The sequence below is a fragment of the Phyllostomus discolor genome, chromosome 11 (genome assembly GCF_004126475.2).
Source record: "Phyllostomus discolor isolate MPI-MPIP mPhyDis1 chromosome 11, mPhyDis1.pri.v3, whole genome shotgun sequence".
NCBI classification, from domain to species: domain Eukaryota; kingdom Metazoa; phylum Chordata; class Mammalia; order Chiroptera; family Phyllostomidae; genus Phyllostomus; species Phyllostomus discolor.
Window position 1 is genome coordinate 63293813 of NC_040913.2, and position 22497 is coordinate 63316309.

At 36.6% G+C, this 22497-nt stretch overlaps 1 protein-coding gene across 2 annotated transcripts in view; it reads left to right on the top strand.

Moving 5' to 3' along the window:
• Positions 1-22497, top strand: part of MYO16 (myosin XVI) — a 595311-nt gene that overhangs the window by 132005 nt on the left and 440809 nt on the right. For both annotated transcript variants that reach the window (XM_036011451.1, XM_036011450.1), the window contains exon 2: positions 3092-3355. In XM_036011451.1, the coding sequence (XP_035867344.1) occupies positions 3130-3355 (226 nt within the window). In that variant the 5' untranslated portion in view covers positions 3092-3129. The remainder of the gene's footprint in view (positions 1-3091; positions 3356-22497) is intronic.

Here is a 22497-nt window from a genome sequence, read left to right on the forward strand (position 1 = left end):
GCCTTTCTTTCCTAAATTTGGAACACAATTTAAACTAGTAGTGAACATTTATAGGTGTTCTAAAATAAGCCATTCTTTCATTCCACAAACAAATTGCACCCTCCTGGCTTCATTTACCTAATAATCATGTAGACTATTTGCATATGTAGTTATAAATGAGATTGATCTCTAACTCCCTTTCTTGTCCTCATTTGGTTTTGATAGCAAGTTTATGCTAATCTCCAAAAGGAATTGGGATAATTTCCATCTTAGTGCCTCAATAATAAAGTTCAGTAAGTCTTGAGTTGATTGCCTCCAAACTATATTTCCTATAACCTTGTTTTATTCAGTGACTGTCCTACAGATTGATAGTAGCACATACACAAAGGTAACTGATCCACTCAAAACTAGACAAAAAATTTTCAGTGCTCCATATATTTCCAGAATATGAATACATCAAAGTTTAGACCATTTAAAATCAAAGCATGGAAGGAAGAAGAAACTGCTGCCCTTTGTGACAGCATGGATGGAACTGGAGAGCACTATACTAAGTGAAATATACCAGGACGTGAAAGTCAAATAGCATATGATCTCACCTATAAGTGGAACCTAATCAACAAAGCAAACAAGCAAGCAAAATATAACCAGAGATATTGAAATTAAGAACAAACTGCCAGTGACCAGATGGGAGCGGGGAGGGGGATAATTGGGCAAAGAAGGGGAAGGGTCATCAAGGAACATGTATAAAGGACCCATGGACAAAGTCAATGGCGGGGTAGGGGAAGGATTGAATGTGGGAGGTGGGGAAGGGTAGGTTGGGGGAGAGGAATGAGGGGAAAATGGGGACAACTGTAATTGTACAACAATAATAAAACTAAAAAAAAGACTTTTCAAGAAAAATATATTTGTTAAAATACAAAAAAAATCCAAGTATGAGGAATTATTTAACACAACAATCTATTTAACATCAATGGTTTTCTTTTTTCTTTGTTTTAATTGACTTTATTGGAGTGACATTGCTTAATAAAATTATATAGGTTTCAGGCATACAGTTCTACAATACATTACCTGTATAAAGCTCAATCTTTTATACATGTATGGATTTGAAATTTAATAATGGTAGCTTCTGATTTTCCAAGTTATAAGGGATTAATTTACAAAGCACTCTCAGTGCCCCTTTTTGACAGCCTGAGAGGGTTGCTCAATGAATCATGAGCTGTCACTGCACACTCAGTAAACTTTAAGACCCTCTTCAGGATGTAAAATCTTAGAAGACTATTGTGTTTATTAAATTATTCTCCACATTTGACTGTGTGCTACTCAGTACATGACACTGTGATGCCATTGGCTTTACTTCTTTAGGTTTTTCAGTGGTTCTAACGATTCCCTGGCTCCTGCCGGCAACCCAGGAAAGTCATGGGAGTCAAAGTGTGTTGAGAATCCAAGTCAATGATTCAAACATGGTGTAGTTTTCTAAACAGATTTGAAATTAGAAGATATTGTTCGTCCACTGTTAATGAGCTCTCAGAGTCTGTCTGTGACAATGATCATGGCTTTTATCAAACATATGTGGAGAAATTTGTTATTTCATAATTGCTATTGCCTTTGTATTTAGAACATTAGAAAGGCATATTTCACATGTGGCTATTTAGTACTCCTAACATCACTCTAACAAATACTTATTAAAAGTTTTATAAAAACATAGATTCTAAAAACATTGTAAAATGCTAACAAACAACCAAAACATAATCCTCTAATGCCGCTTCTTTTCCCTCCCCCATATATTTTAAACAGCTGTTTGTAGAGAATTGCTGTCTGTTATTTTTTTGAGCCTTTATGATTGCCATACAACCATCTCTTTTGGTCTTGGACAAGTCACAGCCTCTCTTAACTTAGTTTTCTTTACTTGCAACATAAGGAATGTCATGCCTGGTGCTTGTGAGAATAACATTTTGCAAAACATCAAGTTAAAAAAGAAATGGAAATATATTGTCACAACTTGCTGTTCTTTCAAGGGAATAGGGAACCTTTCCAAAGATAAAGTAGCAGTACCCTTACTGCATGATATTTCCAGATACAGCATATGATGGACCACATTTTTGTGCATGCAAAGTTACTTTTACTTCCTTAAGACTTACATCATAAATATCTTAAGAGAAGATCATATAAACACTTATGTGAACCTAGCTTTTGTGAACCTAGCTTTTTTTGTAAGCTAGATTCTAGAATTTTTGGTGCTTTACCATTACTTTTCTACTAATAGAAAAATTTTAACCAAATGGTAAATGTATGACTTAGTACAATTCCATTTAAAGTGTTTTGGGTGGTGTTAGTAGGAAATAACACCACTTTTTTTAAAAAAGTAAGTATTTTCACTTACAGGACAGAGAACTCAGTTTGTTAATCATTATGTGGGTAAGACAAAGAATACAACAGCAACAATTCTATCTATGATTTTGAATGGCCAAGAGAAAAATCTCCATTTCATTGATTAACCTTTATTCTTATCCATTGTTAGGGCTCTTAGAAATGGATGTTATCAATCACTAGGAAGAGTGTTTAGCAATAAATTGCTGAAAAATGATCATTGTGTCATAAACCATTGATAGCATACCTATGTTCTTTATAAACAATTTATAGCTTACATATATTTTATTACATTAGATTAGCAGAGTCATCATGATATGTAAAACCAATGTTATTAGGGTATGCAGGAAGACTTAGAATGGCATTCTGCCAAATTTTATCATATAAAGTTCAGTCAGCATTATTTAATTAGGTGAAGGATCTTAACACGGTGGTGATACTTTTAGGGCTTTGGTGTAGCTTGAAAGAAATAAGAAAACATGGATTCTTAGATGTTAAACAAAACCACACATCTATATATAATTCTATTATTTTTTATTACCATGAAATCTTAAGTAAGATGTTAATTCTCTTTGGTTTTTTCCCAATCTGTGAATAGAGCTTGACATTTATATGTCAAGCAGAAAGAGGAATGAATGAGTTTCTCACTTGTGTGATGGGTAATAGGAAATCAAATATGTTCTATAATGCTACTGTATTTGTTGTAATAGTGGCTCTACTGACTTTCCCATTATGTTTCTTTCAGGTTGCTTTCAGCTATGTAATATTTTTAGATCTCATGAAATGGAAATTGACCAGTGCTTGCTGGAGACCCTTCCCCTTGGCCAAAGACAGCGACTGGTGAAACGCATGCGCTGTGAACAAATCAAAGCCTACTATGAAAGAGAGAAGGCTTTCCAGAAGCAGGAAGGAGTCCTGAAAAAACTGAAGCATGGGAAGAATCAGAAAGTTCACTTTAACCTTGCTGATATGATACAGGATGCAATTATCCATCATGATGACAAAGAAGGTACATGACTCACAGAAAAAAAGTTTTCTGATCTGGTTTTTCATGGTTATTTGTTAGTTTGTTGGTTTTTGTGGCGGGGGGAGATGAAGGGTGGAGTTTATTTTAAATATTAGGACCTATGTTTTTAAACTGAGATATTCAAGAAAAAATTATCTTTTTAATGAATATATTAAAAATCTCAAGTTTTTAGTAAAGATAAAAAACACAAAGCCCTGGCTGGCGTAGCTCAGTGGATTGAGCTCGGGCTGCAAACCAAAGCATAGTAGGTTTGATTCCCAGTCAGGCCACATGCCTGGGTTGCAGGCCACGGCCCCCAGCAACTGCACATTGATGTTTCTCTCTCCCACTCTCTCTTTCTCCGTCCCTTCCCTCTAAAATAAATAAATAAAATCTTAAAAAATAAAACCCACAAAATTTTGATAAAATTGTTGTGTATTTTTTTTTAGAATTACCTTCCTGAAAAGCAAATGATTGTCTTGGAAAATTGTTCATTCCAATTGTTAAGGAAACTTTTTTAAGTGAAATTGTTTCCTTTGAAGATGAGATTATGTTGCAAAATTTATTAATTTCTTATTCCTGAATGGGTATATTCAAATAGTCAGTTCTCCTCAAACTTAGGATGTCATTGAATTGGTTTATCCCTTAAAAATACTGGCTTGTAATATCAAGTTTTATTAAGAATATTCAGTGCAAGTTTCATTTGTTTAAAAATAACTATTAAGCTTTTATCTTTCATGTATTTTTGTGTATGATTTTTTCTGGGTTTTTTGTTTGTTTTTAGAATATAATTTCCAAAGTTCTAATGTGAAAGAAACCATCTAGCTATAGGTGCAAATATGGAACACTTCAAGGAAGCAAACATAAAATAACTTATGTTGATTGGCTCTAAAATCAGTGGTTAAATTAATTTAAAACAGTCAATCAAAGAGTATAGACCCACAGTCCATTCAATAGGTTTCAAAGCCAAATCTCTGAAAATCAGTTTTTTGAAATTTATTTAGTAGAAAAACTCTTCCTGAGCTATTTATAGTTTTTATTCTGTTCAATCTGGAAAAACAATAATTTAGTAACATAACATGGCCCCAAAGCTTTCCAAGAGCAATCATGGTTCTGTATCTCAGAAAACTGCCAGCATACTATATACAACAATAGCTATAATAAGAAGACTAAAGTAGTTCTTTTCATGGTTTTGTGCGGGCTTGTTAGTCAAACCAGAATACTCTGAGTTCTGAGGTTTTTTTATTGCAGTGACAGTGGTAGAGTATCTCCGAACAGGGAAGTGCCTGCGGATCATCTAGTCCAATGCCATCATCTTGCACAGGAAGGAACTGTCCCAGAGCACTCTTACCTCTCATTTTGTTATTCTTTTCTCACTTGTAGCTTTTCATTTAATGGTTATCTCCTCTGTGAAGTTCTAAGCACATGCAAGGGCAGGGGCACTGTCAGCCAAGTTCACTGCATCCTATTGCTCATCCCAGTACCTTCCAGAAGTGTTGAGAGAGAGTGGACAGGTTTGTCTAACTTCAAGAGGCAGTAGTTGTCAGAGCAAATCTAAATTACAATGCAGGCAGATTTAAGCCCAATGGTGATTTAAAAGTAATGAAACAAGAAAAAGTTATTTTCAAAGTTGTAAAATCTCTTGTATAAAGTATTTATGGGGTGAAATAATGCCTAAATTAAGGCTAAAATGAAATTAAAATACTAAAACAAGAAATCTGGAGACCAAGAAGAAACTATTAGGTGTAAATAATAATATAATGTCCCCAAAATATTATAATTTGGAGGGGAAATGTTGAAGTCATGATTAAGTTTAACCTGGGTTTTTTTGAAGAAGTTGCTCTTTGTGTTTGTTTTTTGAATTGCAATGAAGAGAAAGAATGGAACAGTAAGGTTCCACAGTTTGTATGGTGAAATGATCAACATAAAGTATGCAAAATAATAGGGACAATAGGAAGCAAACAAAAAATACACACACAGAGAATATTTTTGTACTCTTGTTCAACACTGTACTAAATTCTTCTTACACACTATCTTGTTTATTCTTTCAGACAAATGCAACACCAGAAATTCTGAAGGTTCTTAGAAAATAATGTTCTCAGAAAGACAAGTTACATAACTTTATTACTCCCAGGAAATAATTTTATTACCAATGGAAGCAAAGGTTATGTTTAGTAACTAAGGTCAACATTAGTATCAATGATGAAATAGTTTAATGACTTGCATAACTCAACAAGAGTTTGAATTTATGATCAATTATCAAAATTTTAAGTACATTATTGCAATATAAATTAAATATTTGTCCACAGTGGGGTCTTAGCTCTTGACTGCCATAAGAAAACATTATGGAATGGGTGGCTTAAACAACAGACGTACATTTCTCGCAGTTCTGGAGGTTGGAGATTCCAGGAACAACACGCCAGAATATTTGGCTATTAAGAGTACTTTACCTAGCTTGAAGGTGACCATCTTTTTATTCATTGTATCTTTACATAGTGGAGAGAGGAAGCTCTGGTCTCTCTTCCATTTCTTACAAGGGTACTAAAGTTACCATGAAGGCTCTACCCTCACTATTTTATCTAGTCCTAATTACCTCCCAAAGCCCCAACTTGTGACTATGGGTTAAAGCTTCAATAGATGAGTTTTGTGAAAGCCAAATAGTTATTCAAAACCTACCCATGTATGAAATAAGGGCCATATCTTGTATTTCTTTTGAGTCTCTCATTGACTTTGGAAACTTCCACATCAATTCCAATATACATTACTGTATCAGGAAAAGTATGGATTTCTTGCAAATTTAAAAATTAAATTGCATTAGAAATGTAAGCAGTCTCTTTTCAGGCATTATAACCTCTCTAGCATATGTTTTACTTCTCCTAGAACTATATCCATGAAAAAGTTTACATTTGGTTACGATAGTCATATTCTTCATTTATTTTTAAGCTACTCAAATAGTCAAATGTACACATTTATACAATTGAGACAGTAAAATAATATTCCCACAAGAACAAGCCCTTTTCATTTAAGGAACTGTTTAAATCTTTTCAGATTGTGTATTATTTTTAAAAATCTTAGTTTCAAGTACTTTCATTAGCTTACTGAGTATAAGTGTTCCAGAGGACAACACACTAAGGTTTTAACAAGTCATTTAGAAGCAATTCAGGATTTTTATTTTTATAAATATTGAATTTTTGTAAGTGTAAATTTAGTACCTTTGATGCTTTATTGTTTCTGGAAGATGGTGACATTTTAGTGTGTAATGTGTCATTTTAATATACAGCATAAATCTAAAATGTGTTCAACAATTCTTTTCCATCTTACAGGAAACTGTTGTAATTCAACTTCCTTTGAGTTATAACATGCGAAATAAACATGTAATTTATAAAGGTAATATAAATTACAATGTAGTGACTTCATTATTCTTTTACCATTTAACACTTTTCAGGCATACTCAGCTCTGTCTGTGCTTTACATGACCTTAGTCAACTTAATTCTTCTGATAACCATATGCAGTAGGCAGTATGTTCTCCCCATTATAAGGGTGAGGATATTGAACCTTAGAAGAACTAATTACAGGTACTCTTCAGTCCACCTGAATTTGGAAACCATGTTTTGTCCATGATATCATACTATCTCTCACATTGATTTCTTTTTTTAACCACTTTGTTGAGTTATGATTGACATACAAACAGCTGTACATATTTATTGTGTACACATTGATGAGTTTGGAGATAAGCAAACACCTTTGAAACCATCACCAGAATTAAGGCCATAACTTACTTATCACCACCAAAAGCTTCCTTCTGGCCCCTTAATTTTTTTAAATTAAATTATTTTTCATTTGTGGGAACAGCATTTAACATGTTCCTTTTCAAGCTGATTTCTGATAATAAATGAACTAAACCATCAATGTTGCACAGCAATTTGCTTCCATGGCCATTTGGCATTCTTTCCTCTTCTTACCTAGTTGAGCCCTTTGCCCACTGTCAGGGAATTGCCAAAGGGAGGGACTGATATTCTTTATGCTCTAGTGTTTTCCCTCCTCTTTCCCTGAGCAGCCCACCAACTCCCCCCACCCCACCCCACTTTTTTTTTTTTTACAATTTAAGGGCATTTACTTGTTAATTTTTATGCTGAATATTTACTGAGGGCCTGTTTCAGCCACACAAAGAACTTGTGAGTATAATTATAGACCTGTGATATCAAACTTCATGTATATCTTCATTTTTAAAGATTTTATTTACTTATTTTTAGAGAGAGGAAGAGAAGAGAATCCAAGGGAGAGAGACATCGATGTGACAGGGAAACATTGATTGATTACCTTTTCCATGTGCCCTTACTGGGGATTGAATCCACAACCCAGACATGTGCCCTGACCAGTAATTGAAACCTTTTGCTTTGTTGAAGACACCCAACCAACTTAGCCACATGGGTCAGGGCTATATTTACATTTTAACCTAAAATGCTAAGTAGTCTCTTAGGAAAATGGAAAACATCAGATTACAACAATGTGAGACTATTTCTTTCTCCTACCTCTTAGACCCTTGGTCCCAGTTTTTTTGGAGGGATAAGGTCTAAGGTCCATGGTCTACGGCTCTTATCCTAACTCTCATCTCTTTCCATGCCTATCCTCTCTGGAAAGCCTCACCTTTTCCCCTTGCATTCACCTCCACCCACTCCAGTGATTCCCAAATTGTATTCAGACCTTTCTCCTGAGTTCTAGACTCTACCTTTGTGATGGTCTTACATTTCTAAGTTATCTTTTTCAAAATTGAATATCTGGTTTCATCTCCTTCCAAATCAAAATTATCTCTTCTATTCTCTATTTTAGTTGATCACTTTCCTGGCATTATAGCCCAGAAATCTTGATGTCATGTTGCTTCAAGTAAGTACACATTTGTAAAGCGTTGATGATTGTACCTCCTCAGTGTAATTTACAGGAAGTATCAGTTTGTATATTATCCAGAGCCTTCTAAGAATATGCTAACAATGCAGTGGATGCTGTTATCTGCATCCTCCATGTTCTGGAGCAGTACCAAGCCTGAGCAGAGTAAGGGAAATGGCAGGTTTATCAGAACACCTCTACCTTGTTAACTTCTCCATAGCATAGCAACAGAAATCCTTGAGGCTAAGCTGTGAATTAATCTGGTCCTATAACTTGGAAGATGAAGGAGACAATCTGGAAAGATGTGATTCAAATAAGATGTTTAATGGGAGCAGATACAGGAACAAAAGGACTACTTCTAGAATTTCAGAGAAAAGGGTGAGCTCTTCAGTATAAGTAACATCAACATCAGAGATCTATCTGGATGGCTAGATATGTGCAGCTCATGTATGGGCTGAATCCAGCAACCCCAGGCAGTTTTGAATTTCACAGAGTTGGGTCCACTGGACCATGATACTTTCAATTAATAGGTAACAGCTGCTAGGTAATTAAATGTTCCCATTTCAAAACCAGTTGTAGAATCATAAAGAATTGGAAATTAAGTACATTTAAATTCTGAGGGATTCTGTATGAATTTAATGAGTGGCTTAATAGTTCATCAATATCAAATTCATATTCTTAGGAAGCATTAATTACTTTAACTGCCTGCTATGTGATCACAACTTTACTAGGGCCTGTGAGAGTAATTAAAAAAAAAAGAGAGAGAAAAACAATGTGATTCAAAAGCATTTATAATCTCAATGGAAAAACGCACTGTGGTTTTTTTTTTTTTTGAAAAACAAACAAACTAGAAATTGATCCACTTAAAAGGATTCATTGGGTGGGCATTCATTGGGTGAGGAGAGGATGAGATGAATCCGAAATTCTGCTCTGTGGGAAAATATTTGAGTTTGGTAGAAGAGAAAGGGACTTTCTGGCTGTGAAAAACAGGGTGAATGCAGGAATAGAGGCAGATAAAAGCAGGTTTCCGACAGGAGAGTGTCTCAATAGAAGCATTGCTGTGAGTCAACACCAAGGGTTCTAAGTCTCAGTTGCCGTGATGAGTTTCATTCCTACATTAATACTTATGAGTTGTGTCCCTGGCCAGAGCCCTGTTTTTGCTTCACTTTCTTATCCTGCAAATCAGGTTAAGAGGCAGAGGCAAACCTCTTTTATAAGTGGCTATGAGGATTAGTAAGATAATACATGCAAGGAATTTCAAATGACACCTGTCCTGTATTACTACATGTATGATAAATGTTAGCTACTATTATAATTTAAAATGGAATTAAGAGATAATATTAAAGTAGTAAAGAGTGACTAATAACTGTGACTATCATGTGATTAAAAGATAATTGCAGTTTTTTGTATACATATATAGGCATACAAGCATAACTTTTGGGATGTTTGGGTCAATCATATTATAATTGTAATGAAATAGAGGAGGAAAAGACTGAAGGCAGACATGTCTGTTCAGGGCAATATAAATGAGAATAAGGAACAGAAATTAGATAGTACCTTTGAAAATGAATTGAAGAGGAAAAATTTACATTATTGATGTAAAAGGTTCACAACATTTAAAAAATGTGTTGTTTCTGCTAGAATGATGTATGCCATTCATATACATGTACACATATAAATGTAGTTCCGCCTTATCCATGGCTTTACTTCACATGGTACAGCTTGTGGTCCACCATGGTCTGAAAAATATGAAATGGAAAATTTCAAAAATAAACAGTTCTTAAGCCTTGAATTGCATGCCATCCTGAGTAGCATGATGAAACCTTGCACGGTCCCTTTCCATCCCCCCGTGATGTGAATCATCCCTTTGTCCAGCGTCTCCACACTGTACACGCTCCCCACCCATTAGTCACTCAGTACCTGTCTCACTTATCAGATCAACTGTTGCAGTATTGCAATGCTTGTGTTCAGGTAACCCTTATTTTACTTAATAATGGCTGCAAACCAAGAGGAGTCATGCTGGCAATTTGGATATGCTGAAGAGAAGCTTTAAAGTGCATCCGGTAATTGAGAAGCTGAAGGTTCTGGACTTCATAAGGAAAGAAAAAATTGTATTCTGAGGTTGCTAAGATCTGTGATAAGACCAAATCTTCTGTGAAACTGTGAAGAAGGAGAAAGAAATTTGTGTTAGTTTTGCTGTTATGCCTCATACTGAAAAAGTTATGGCCACAATGCGTGACAACAGCTTAGTTAAGATGGAAAGGCATTCAAGTTGTGGGGAAGACATGAAGAGACCACATACTGCATCAGAAAACATTGAGCCTCTATATGAAGACTTCATTCAGCAAGTGATGCCACTCACATAACTTTTATTACAGTACAATTGTTATAATTGTTTTATTTTATTATTAATTATTGATCTTTTACTGTGTGAATTTATAAATTAAAATTTATTATAGGTGTGTATATATAGGAAAATGCATAGTATACATAGGGTTTAGTATTGTCTGTGGTTTCAGGCGTCTACTGGGAGTCTTAAAATATATCTCCTATGCATAAGGGGGGACTACTGTATATATAGACACACATACATATAAATATGTATATATATATAGTTATATATATATATCATTATATATATCATAATATGTGCCAGTCATCTCTCTAAATATTTTATATACATTTTTAAGTTTAATCTTCACAATAGTCCTATGAGCTACTTACTGGATAAAATAGTGTCCCCCACCCCCAAATTACTGGCCACTGGAACCTACGAATATGACCTTATTTGGAAATAGTCTTTGTAGATGTAGTCAAATTAACATGATGTCATCTGAGATTAGGGTGTGTTTTAATCCAGGGATGAGTGCCCTTATAAAAATGAGGGAGTTTGGACACAGAAACACACAGAGGGAAGATAGCCATGTGATTATGAGGACTGAGATTGGAGTGAAGCAGCTGCAAGCCAAGGAACTACAGGGATTTGCAGCAGCTCTGAGAAGCTGGAGCGAGGCATGGAAGGCTTCCCCCTCAGAGCCTGTAGATGCGGTGCAGTGTGGCTGACACCTTGGTTTCAGACAGCTGTTCTCCAAAACTGTAAAAGTCAATTTTTGTTGTTTTAATCTTCACATTTTTATGGAACTTTGTGACAGCTAATACATGTACATACAAATACTGCCCCAGTTTTATAGATTAGGATACTAGTGTTCAAGGAAGTCAAATAAGATCAAAGTGCTAATAAGGATTCAAACCACATCTGTCAGAACTTAGAGTTCAAGGTGTTGACTGCTGTATTCTTTTGCCTCAATTTCCATGCCATTCTAACTCTTAGGGAGGCTTTGTGCTGGTCAGATGTTCCTGTGGGTAAATGAAGACAACTTTAATTCCTCTCCCATCTGTGATGCTGAAATGTTAGAGCCAGTAGCTTTATGTGACAGTAACTGTCATAGAAAGGAGGCAGTTCAGAGAGCAACATGAGAACAAGGTTGGAATTAGCAGAGATCAGGCTGTGGACAATGGGGAAAAAAATCACAGGTAATTGAACATCCTTTCCCTCCATCTGATTGTGCCATTCTTGTTGGAGAGGGGTTGACACTTGGATTTAAGTCTGGTACATAAATGGTTCTGAGGACATCTGCACATCCAATCCCTCCATCACCACTATCCAGGATGCAAATGGCTCTCCAACCCAAAATGTTGGTGTATGATGGTCCAGAGGAGCCCTTGGCCAGACTCCATCTCCAGGTGAAGTCCTGTCTGCTTTTAGCTTTCTTCAGGTCTACTGAATATGAAGTGTATAAATCCCTGCTCCCTTATCCTTTCACTTTGTCTTGGTCCTTCCTTCCCTCCTGCCCCACTTCACCCCACTATAGCTCCCTTCCCTACAACCCCTCTCAGCAATTCCCTGTTTGACCTCTTGTGTAGCCCTGCCATCATAATATCTCTGCTTCCCGAGAAAAGACGTGTATTCTTTTAACAATTGTTTAAATGAAGCAGATGATGGAATCATGTTGTTAAGACAATGGAAAAGCATCTTGTCTAAAAGGAGGAAGAGGGAGAAGAAGTGAAGGAGGGGGAGGAGGGAGATGGAGGGAAGAGAGAAGAGAGAGAAAGAAGGAAATTGACCTGTATAATTGTAGTGATGGCAAGTCTGAAATCAGTAGGGCAGGCTGGAGATTCAGGTTAAGAGTTTATGTTGCTGTCTTAAGTCCAAAATCTGCAGGCAGGCAGGCTGGCAGGCAGGTGACTCAAGGACTTCTATGCTGCAGTCTTGGGGCAGAATTCCTTCTTCTAAAAATCTGTGTTTGCTCTTTAGGTCTTCAACTAGGATGAGATCCACACACACTGTGGAAGGTAATCTGCTTTTATCAAAGTCAACTAATTGAAAAGTTAATACATCTAAAAAAATACCTTCACAGCAACATATACACTGGTGTTTGACCAAACAATTGGATATCAGAGACTAGTCATGCCAACACATAAAATTAACCATCACAGACTTTCAGAGGATACTAATAAGAGTTGTATTGTTTACTACATGTGCTAAACATGTAGTTAGTTAGTACTAAATGTACTAACTTCTGTCATTCTCATTATAGCCCAATAATGATCTCGGAACAGGCTTAAGAACAGGCTTAGATTTGTTGACATAAAAAATGTACAATCCTGTAAAAAATTTTATGAGTTTATTTGAGCCAAACTGACAAGAATTTCCAGGAGGTAAAATCTCAATGAATTGAGAAAATGATGTGGAGAGTGGCAGTTTTGCACCTTATTTTTATACATTAGAATCAAAGGAGGAGGAATAAGGAAGGTTAAATGAAATTCATTGCTAGCAGATTAGGGAAGCAGGAGAAAGCAAAGAGGAACAATCTCTGAAATTGGATAAAAAGTGAAATAGAGAGGCACATACTTCTTTTACATTGGTGGGTATAGAATAGCCCCTATAACATTTATATTTACAGCACATAGTGATGATATGAGGGAGAATAAGATAACAATGAGGGTTTCTGTTGTCTCAGTATTCTGGTGGGAGATTGTATGCTGAGGGGTCTGGGAAAAAAGGGGATCAGGTACTCTGACATTCCAAAGGTATGTTATCCTAGATGCAAAAAGACAATAGACAGGCTCAGTTAAGGTAAACCTTGAGACCTCTATCAAGAAAGATACTGGCCTACCACATGTCTACCCACCATGACTTACTTTTAGTTAGGAAGTTTTCATTTCAGACCATTCTATGTGGTTACTTTAGGTCTCTGAGTTTGTAAGGCTGTAATGCAGGTCTCCCCTGAGTTTGCCAGGTTTAGTGTGTGGCCTTTTTTTGTTGTCCACAAGTTTGTTAAGCAACTTGCTCATAATTTACACAGGCAGTTATGGCAGACTGGGATTAAAATCCAGGCAATCTAGCTTCAAAGCCTCTTTGGAAAAAAATCTGGATTTAAGTAAGAAGGCAATTGAGAAAAAGACTTATTGCATTAGGGAGAGCACTCTGACCTCAGAACTGAGTATCTCAAAATCAAACAAAAAAACAGGCTTCTCTTTTGTAGGAAGAGGTAATGAGGGCTAGTAGGAACTTTTAGGGAGGAGGGCCAGGATATGAACAGACAGCATGATTGGGTGGGCTAATGGGACATTTTTCTGTCTGTGCCTGGATTATTTTGGAATGAGCTATTAAGGGAAGATGTCCAGCACCATAGGACTTAAACATGAAGATGAGCCAGAGTTCAGGGACCTGCAAGGAAGGGAAGGCTGAGCAGAATTTGGTTAAGCCCAATCAGTAGGTAAGCATTGGGCAATTGTAAACACTTGTTAATGGTGTGCTCTTAAATCCATATTACCCTGGACATCAGTCAAGTGTTTGGAATTGATAAATGGCTGAAAGATAAATTATTTTATAATGATATTGCACATGAAAAGTCAGCATATTTTTTTAATTGTTAAAACCAGTATTTATTTACTTTGGCCTCTTTATCTTCTTCATGTCATTCTATAGGGTTGGCTAAAAAGTCTGTTTAGTATTTTTCTGTAAAAAAGACACATTTTTCATTTTCACCAATAACTTTATTGATTTGGCTCTTTTGATGATGTTGTCTATCTCCCATGTGGTAGAACATAGATTGTTCTCAGTTAATGTCTAAGTGATCACTATCAATTTCAACTGGTCTACTTGACTGTGAAACATTGTCCAGAGAGAAAATCTACAACACAAAACTTCATAAACCACTTTTGACACCTTTGATCAGTCACAGCACCTCCATACACTGCATAAATCTCTTCTGTGTGTTTCAGTTGCATTTTCATCTTTCTTGAATTAATAAAACATAATACACCAAAAATGTCACGCATTTCCTTCCATTTTCAATTAAAATGGCTATACAAAAATTCAACAATTTTGATTTTTTTTAAATACACACTGATGTGACAGCTGTTACAATACATTCTAACAAAATTGTTTTGAATGAAGTTACTACTAGAGCCACCTTATAGAAAACAAACAAACAAACTTTTTGGCCAACCCAATACTTCCTTAATTTTTACAAATACATTGTAATAGTACCTAGTTATTGGTGACATAGTGTACTGACATTCAATACATTTCATTCATTCATTCATTCAAAATTGAGGGCCCACTCTTTCAATTAAACCCAACAGTGGGCCACGGTATTGAGGATATCATGAGAGATAGAGCCTGGTATCTGCCATCTAGTAGAAGGAGAGGCAGCCCAGCAGAGAAAGGCCATCAGTATTTAATGTCTGTAGGAAAAAGTAAATGGGTGGCCAGGGCAGTGGGGTTGGAGTGGAGTGGGAGGTGAAGGGGACAAAGAAAGTGACATCTCTTTTAAGTCAGGAGACTAAGCTATAGCTACAGTTGATCAAAGGCCTGAATTTCTGCAAGGGTCTGATGTTTCAAAACTGCAGGTAATTGGATATGATTGGGGTTGGAAAGGTTGGCATCATTCTGCAGAGATCTTGAGCACTGTGTAGAGAACTTTGGAGTTGGAGTATAAGAGAGAGTGGATTTACTTTTACCGAAATGTGTTCAATTGTAGATGAGCTCTTTAGGTGTTGTGAATCTCCAGATTCCCAGTCAGGATGCTGCTACCTCTTTCTTCCCCACAGATAATGATTCAAGGCTTTTTCTGGTTATCCAAAGGAATGGAAACATGGTGGTTAGAGCACAAAATTATAAACTCTCTTTACATTTTTATCACCCTTCTTAAATGAATATGAGAAAATGTATAGAAGAGAAACATTGGATTAAAAAGGACCTTATTTTTCTTTTAACCCAGTAGTTTTCATATTTTATGGAAGAGGAAGACATGCTTGTACAGTTTCACTCCTCTGTGTCCATTTCTTGCTCCCTGTGATGTTGCTTCTTAGACCTGCTCTCTTTTGACTGAGGTGAATGTCCAGTAAGAATAGCACAGCATGAAATCTATAATTTCTACTCCACACACTCAAGTTTTGATTACATTGAAACTGAAAAAAAAACCCAAATATTTTTGTTCACTGAATTAATGCTGCAGCTAAGAGCTCCAATCCATCAAATTTTAGACAGTGTTGCTGCTGGTATAAACCAAGACTTTTCTTATTCATTGTGCTCAGAACAGTCTATGAAAAAGAAAAAAATGACTTGTAATTTTTATAGGAAAGAGGCACAATCTGTCAGAGGCCCAGATTGCTGCTTAGTGAGGGCAGCAGCAAAGCAATCTGCAGATCATATTTGCTTTTGAGAGCATGACTGTAATACATGCCAAAGTAAAACTGTTTTACAGGGAAAATGTAGATTTGCCATTTATGAGACCTGAGAAGTCATTTAGTACACGCAAGAGTGGACAGAACAGAATAAATGATCAGAATTTTTATTCCTGATGATTTTTGATACACAGAAAATTTCTGGGAAAGAGAATTTTACAAATACTATTTTGTAAAACAGCATGTTGACAATAAGGCTCAAATTTGTCCAGTAATCCCATTCTCTCTCAAAGCTATCATTCTTCTAGTTGCCCTCTTCAATATCCACAACACAGGGCCATTTCTAAGAAAGAAAAATGCTGCAGTATCTTCCAAAGTTAAAGGAAACCTAAACTAAACCACCACTCTATAATTTCATTTAAAATAAAAAATTCCTCACAAGAAGTTGTCTATACTCTCTGTGTCCTAGTTCTCTCCTCCACTGTCTCTTTGAAAACACTCCTAATAGGCTTTCTCCACTGGTTCTACCCAACCTGCTACCACTCCTTATCAAGGACCTACTTGTTGCCAAGTTCTCAGGCTATTTCTTTGTACCCATCACAGGCAGCTAGAAGCAGCATGTTAAATGTTTGATCATGTTGCCCTTCTCAGTTGACATGTTTCACTTGACTTTTTGACCTGTCTCTTCTTGGTTTCATATCTACCTCACTGGTGCCCCCTCAGGCCTCTTTGCAGGCTACTCCTCAACTTCTCAAACTTTGAACACCATAGTATCCCAAGACTTTAGAGTTCTCTATGTACCCTCCCTTTCTAGAAATCATTTCCTGTGACATGTGTATAATGCAAACCCCGATTTTTATTCCTGGTCAAGACTTCTTTCCTGCACATCAGACTTTTCTACAGTATGTCCTTGCAGCATCATGAACAGACCTGCTCACAGTCATGCTCTTGGTTTTCCCTGACAAGATTCCTCCATCTTTCCATCTCAATGAATAACTCCATTCCACCGGCCGTTCATGTCAAACATCTTGGAGTCTTTCTTTATTCTTTTATTTCTCTCTCTCCCCCTTGTCCGGCCCATGAATGCATTCTGCTGGCTCTGCCTCTTACAGCAGTCATGATCTGACCACCTCCCCCCACTGCTGTGGAGCTCTTCTCTAAGTCATCACCATCTCTTGCCTCTTAAATTGCAGTAGGCTCCTACAGCATCACCCTGCTTCTAACCTTACTTCCTACAATCAGTTATCCATTATCCTTCTCACACTTAAATTATTTTTAGTGCTCCTCTTTGATTATGAATTTTGGTGGCTTCTAGGCTCACTGATAATGACATCTGAAGCCCTTGTCGTGGAAAGAAGACCCTGTGACATCTGCTCCCTGTCCTGCCCCACTCCTGCCAATTTCCTGATCTCCTCTCCCATGGTCCCTCTCACATGCTCTTTGTGAGCCACTCTGGCTTTCATACTTTTTCTCAAAAACTGCTTCACCTTCTCCTGCCTTATAGCCTTTTGGTATTTTGATCTGGATTCTGCAGAGATCATTCATTCTCTTTTTGCTCCAGTGTCACATAATTAGAGGGGCTTTCTCTGACCTTTTTGCATGAAGGTTGTAAGAGATTTCTAAAGCCATGTAGCTGTTTTTTCTTTCTCTTTGACTTTGAATGGAATAGTAGGAATGTAGTTAAGCATTTGTCTTCAGACCCTTTCTTTCTAGAACCTAGTTGTCATTCATGGCCCTCCATAATTTTATTATTCCAAGATTATTTTCTGTCTCTCAGTTTTGTGCATCATAGATAATGTTCCCAGATCAGTATTGCCCTCACCTTGGGAGCTGATTAGAAATGCAGATTCCCAGGCTATGCCCCAGACCTGCTCCATCAGAAAATCTAGGAGTAGTCCCAGAAATCTGGGCTTTCACAATCCCCCCAGGTAATTCTGAAGCATGTTGGAGCTTTAGTTAGATTCTAGTGGTTCTCACCTGCACGTGTTTGTCACACCTACTCTTCAGTTCCACTGAGATTCTCTGTTCAGAAGATAAAGATGCTAAACACATTGCCCTGCCTCAAACATTCCATTTGTCCCTATGGAGAACATGATGAATCTAGTCTAAGGGAAATGTTTCCATGACTAGAATACAAAAGCTGGCTTCCTGCCCCTGTGTGTTTCCTTACCCTGTTTCTTATCCTTATCTTCATCTCAAAATGCCTGTGTCTTATTTATCTTCCAAGGCCTGACTTAAATGGTTTATCCTTTAGGTGTCTTCCCTGATTTCCTAAGCTGAAACAATAATACTTCTCCTCTGTACTCTCATAGACATTTTATTCGTGGACCTCTTAATAATTCTCTTATTAATAGGTATTCCCTAATATAATCTTTAATATAAATGTCTTATGTTTACTACTTTACACAACTCAGGACAGGATTATGTCTTCAATTACTTTCTGTCCCAAGCAGAGTTGCTGGTTTGAGGTAGGCTCACAGGAGAAACTTTCTTTTCCTTCCTTCTTGTTTGTACTGTAGTGGCCCGTGAACATAATAAACACAGAGCACTACTGATATATTTAGCAATGTCTGCAAATATGGAAAAAAGGAAATACCGTACATTATAATCCATGACAAAACTCTCACAGGAAGCATCTACAAGCAAGAAGTGTATCTGATAAATGAGCTGCTTCATGCAGAACTGGTGTGTGATATAGAAGCTATAATTCCAGCTCACTCCAGCTGAGTGGTTCTAGAAGCCATTTTTGAATACCCTGGGCAACATAAATTTAACAATTGCCTAGATTTCCTTCTCATTTGAAACCAATTCTATAAGAAAACAAGATTACATTCTTGTTCTAATAAAATGAAAATCAAAAATACAATTTTGTGTCTAACTTAAATTTTAGAAAGATAAGGCTTGGCATTAAACCTGATAATTTAGGGCCTTTGTGTTTATGTTCTGAATTTCCTTTTCAAGTTGGAAAAATGATAGGGAGTAACATGCTTTATGCATTTGGAAACTCTGGAGAAGTTAAGATTGTTGAATTCTTCAAAAACACAGAAGGAGTATCTGAACTGGATGACATCTAGGTGCAATTTGTGGAGGATGTTTTTTCTGTTTTCTACCTCTTGGGGTTGCCTCAATCAGGAGAGAGGTTGCATTATTCTGCTTGCACTGACATAACAAAATTCTACAGGCTGAGTTGAGTGGCTTAAAGAACAGAAATTAATTTTCTTGCTGTTTTGGGAATCAGAAGTTCCCCATGAAGATGCCAACAAAATCGGTTTCTGGCGAGGCCTTTCCAGTTTGTAGACTGCCACCATCTCTCATGTAGTCTATAACAGAATTCTCTGATGTCCCTTCCTATAAGGGCACCAGTGCTATTAGATTAGGGCCTCACCTAGATGACCTCATTTAACCTTTATCATTTCCTATAAAGGCCCCATCCCCAAATACCATCACATTGGGGGTTAGGGCTCTAACATATGAATTTTGGGAGGATACAACCCAGCCCATAACTGGTGTATTTGTTTGATACATATTTCTCATTTCAAGGAGGCTGTGTTAGTTTGGGTCCACAGCAAAGCAGATAGCAAAATAAGATTAGATGTGCTAGAGATTTGGGGGTAGTGCCTGTAAGGAGTAAGGGGAAGGTCCAGAGGAGCCTGGGAGAGCCTTTAGAATGCAAGGCTGGTGTGACCTCAGTTGGCTTAGTTTGCTAAGGCTGCCTTAGCAAAGTACCACAGGCTGTGTGGCTTAACAGAGATTTATTTTTTCACAGGTCTGAAGGCTAGAAATTCAAGATCAAGATGTCAGCAGGTTTCATTTCTTCTGAGGCCTCTCTTCTTGTTTTGCAGATGACCACTTTCTGTATTCTCGCTTGGTCATCCTCCAGTCCATATGAGTTTGTATCCTAATCTCTTATTAGAAGGATACTTAGAGCCCACCCTAATGATACCCTAATGCCCCAATTAACCTTAATTTTATGTTTAAAGACCCTATCTTGAAAAATTGCAACCAGAAGGTAGTCTTTGTTTTATTAAGTTAGGAGATTAAACCAAACCTCCTATGGGAGGGTAGAGAAAATTAAAAAACCTTTAAAGACTAGAATTAGGTTAGATTGAGTATTATACATATATGCCAACAATCACCTTAACAGGTGAAATATACTGACCCAGTTATTTCATCTGTATAATAGAAGACAATCACCTTTTGTTCTACGTATTTTTTTCTACATATGTTCTATAAGCTTTGTTGTATATAACTACACCAATTTGTAAATTAAACTACTTGAACTGATTGCTCCGATAATCATTGTAAACAGTAAATTCAGATGATCATATTAGCACAAAATACTGGATTGATCTCTCACACTCACACACACTTCTCTAATCATTCTGTAAAATACCATGTGTCTTTTCAGCTTTTGTGTGAGAGAGGCTTTTTCTTAAAGCCGTCTCCCATTTTTGTAATTTCTGGTTGGACTTACTGATGGAACATCCATTTCTTCATCTTCTCTCTGCTATAATCTGGCAGTTCTATCACTCGGCTCAGCTGCTCTACCATTTACATTTCCTCTATTGCTACAACTCATTGCTTCCCCATCTTCATCTCAATCCCTAAATGTGTAGGGATGACATTTCTCCGTTTCCCTTTAACTCTTTAATCCCTTAATCTTCTTGCTAGCTGCTTATCTCCACTGTTAGCTATACTGTAGGACTATAGTTTCTGATGTATTAAATGTTTCAAAGTTGCTAAATCTTTTTGATCTAATACAAATAAAAATATTATATTTTCTTAGGTTGGGGCTTAAATTGTTTTTATTACACATATAGAATTCCGAGAGAAATTTTATTAAAAACCTTTTTTTCATAATGTTGTGTATGTTATAACCATCTAAAAATTTTTGATGACTTGAAAGTACAAGGTTGTACTTTAGTACAAAAATGAAAATTCTCATAATCATAGGAGCTAAGGACTAAATAGAGCAGAAAAAGTTGAAGCAATGATATATGATAAAGAATTTATAATGCAAGAAAAATGAGATAGGGTTATTTAACAAATGAGGTTGGATAATGGGTTAATTTGGAGAAAATAAATCAATTTGTAGTAATGTTTTTTTGGTTGACTTAAGGTAGGGAAGGGGAAGCAGGTTATATCAGATTTTCTTACTGGTCTTATTCAAAGTACACATTCCCATCTGTGGATTTTTGTGAGTTCTTCTGCCTGGTGTAGTCCCAATATGCTGCTGCATAGAAAAAACTGATGAGAGTGCTATAGGATGGGAAGAGCATTAGAAATCACAAGGAGTTTTATTTCATGCCATTGACTTAATTGAGTGGCAGCTGGATTAATAAGTTTAATGTAGAAAATACATTTAAATTTAGTTAAGTGTTTAACTGATTCCATAAGGTCAGAGTTCTCCTAAAACAGAATAAATGCTATTTAATGACTTTGTTTAAATTCCTGTTTTGAAGTTGGCAGTGAATCTTATATTTACAGATTTATGTAACACTTTGCCTCCAGCACTGTTTTGGATAACATATCAGTGTGACCAAATGTCAACTCCACTATTCCACTTCTGTGTTAATAACAAATTAGTATTTCTAATATACAATGCTCCTGAAAAGATGTGAAAATTTTCTTGAAATTATTTAAAAAAAAAAAACCCAGTATTTATTTAACAGATGAATCATAGCCCCAAAGAACACATTATGAAATAAGAATGTGGGGCGAGAGGCTGTTTCCGTTAAGGCATATGAGGGGGGGGACACACACAAAAAGAGAATTATCTTCTGGAGGGCAGGCCCCTTAGAGTACTGGCTTCCCCCACTAGGTGTGGAGTGTTCTAGGAATCCATCTGTATCAGTGCACCCACTGGCCTTCTCGTGAGAAATTGTGTTCAACTTCAGTGAATTTGTTTTGAAGACTCTTTCAGTGCATTTGCCCATTTCATGATGGTGATTTAGGAATGCACCTGCCCGCACCACACTGAGTGTTCAGCCGTTTTTGACCAAAAACAGTATGACTTCATGCCTCACCCTCCCTATTCACCTGATCCTGCCCAAGCGTTTTTGTTGTTGTTGTTGTTTCCCTGGATGAAAAAAATCTGCAAAAGGAAATGTTTTACCAATATGGAAGGGGTGAAACAAAAAACAACAGAAACACTAAAAGGCATCAAAATCAACAAAGTAAGTACTTAGAGCAGTGGAAAAAAGTTTTGATAGGTCTATTGCATCAGATGGAGAGTACTTTGAAGGTGACTAAACTTTTATATAAGAATAAATATACACTTTTTCTATTCTTTTTTATTGTTTATTCTACTACAGTTTTCCCATTTTTTCCCTTTTGGCCCCCTCCACCTAGCTGGCCCCTCTCCCACAGTCAATCCCATGTCCATTGTCCATGAGTCATTCATACATGTTCTTTGACTACTCCCTTCCCCTTCCTGCTACCATTCCCCTCTCCCTCCTCCCCTCCTACAGCTATCAGTCTGTTCTGTTTCCATGTCTCTGGTTCTCTTTTTCTCATTATTTTAATTTGTTCATTTCATTCCAATTATAAGTAAGGTCATATGATA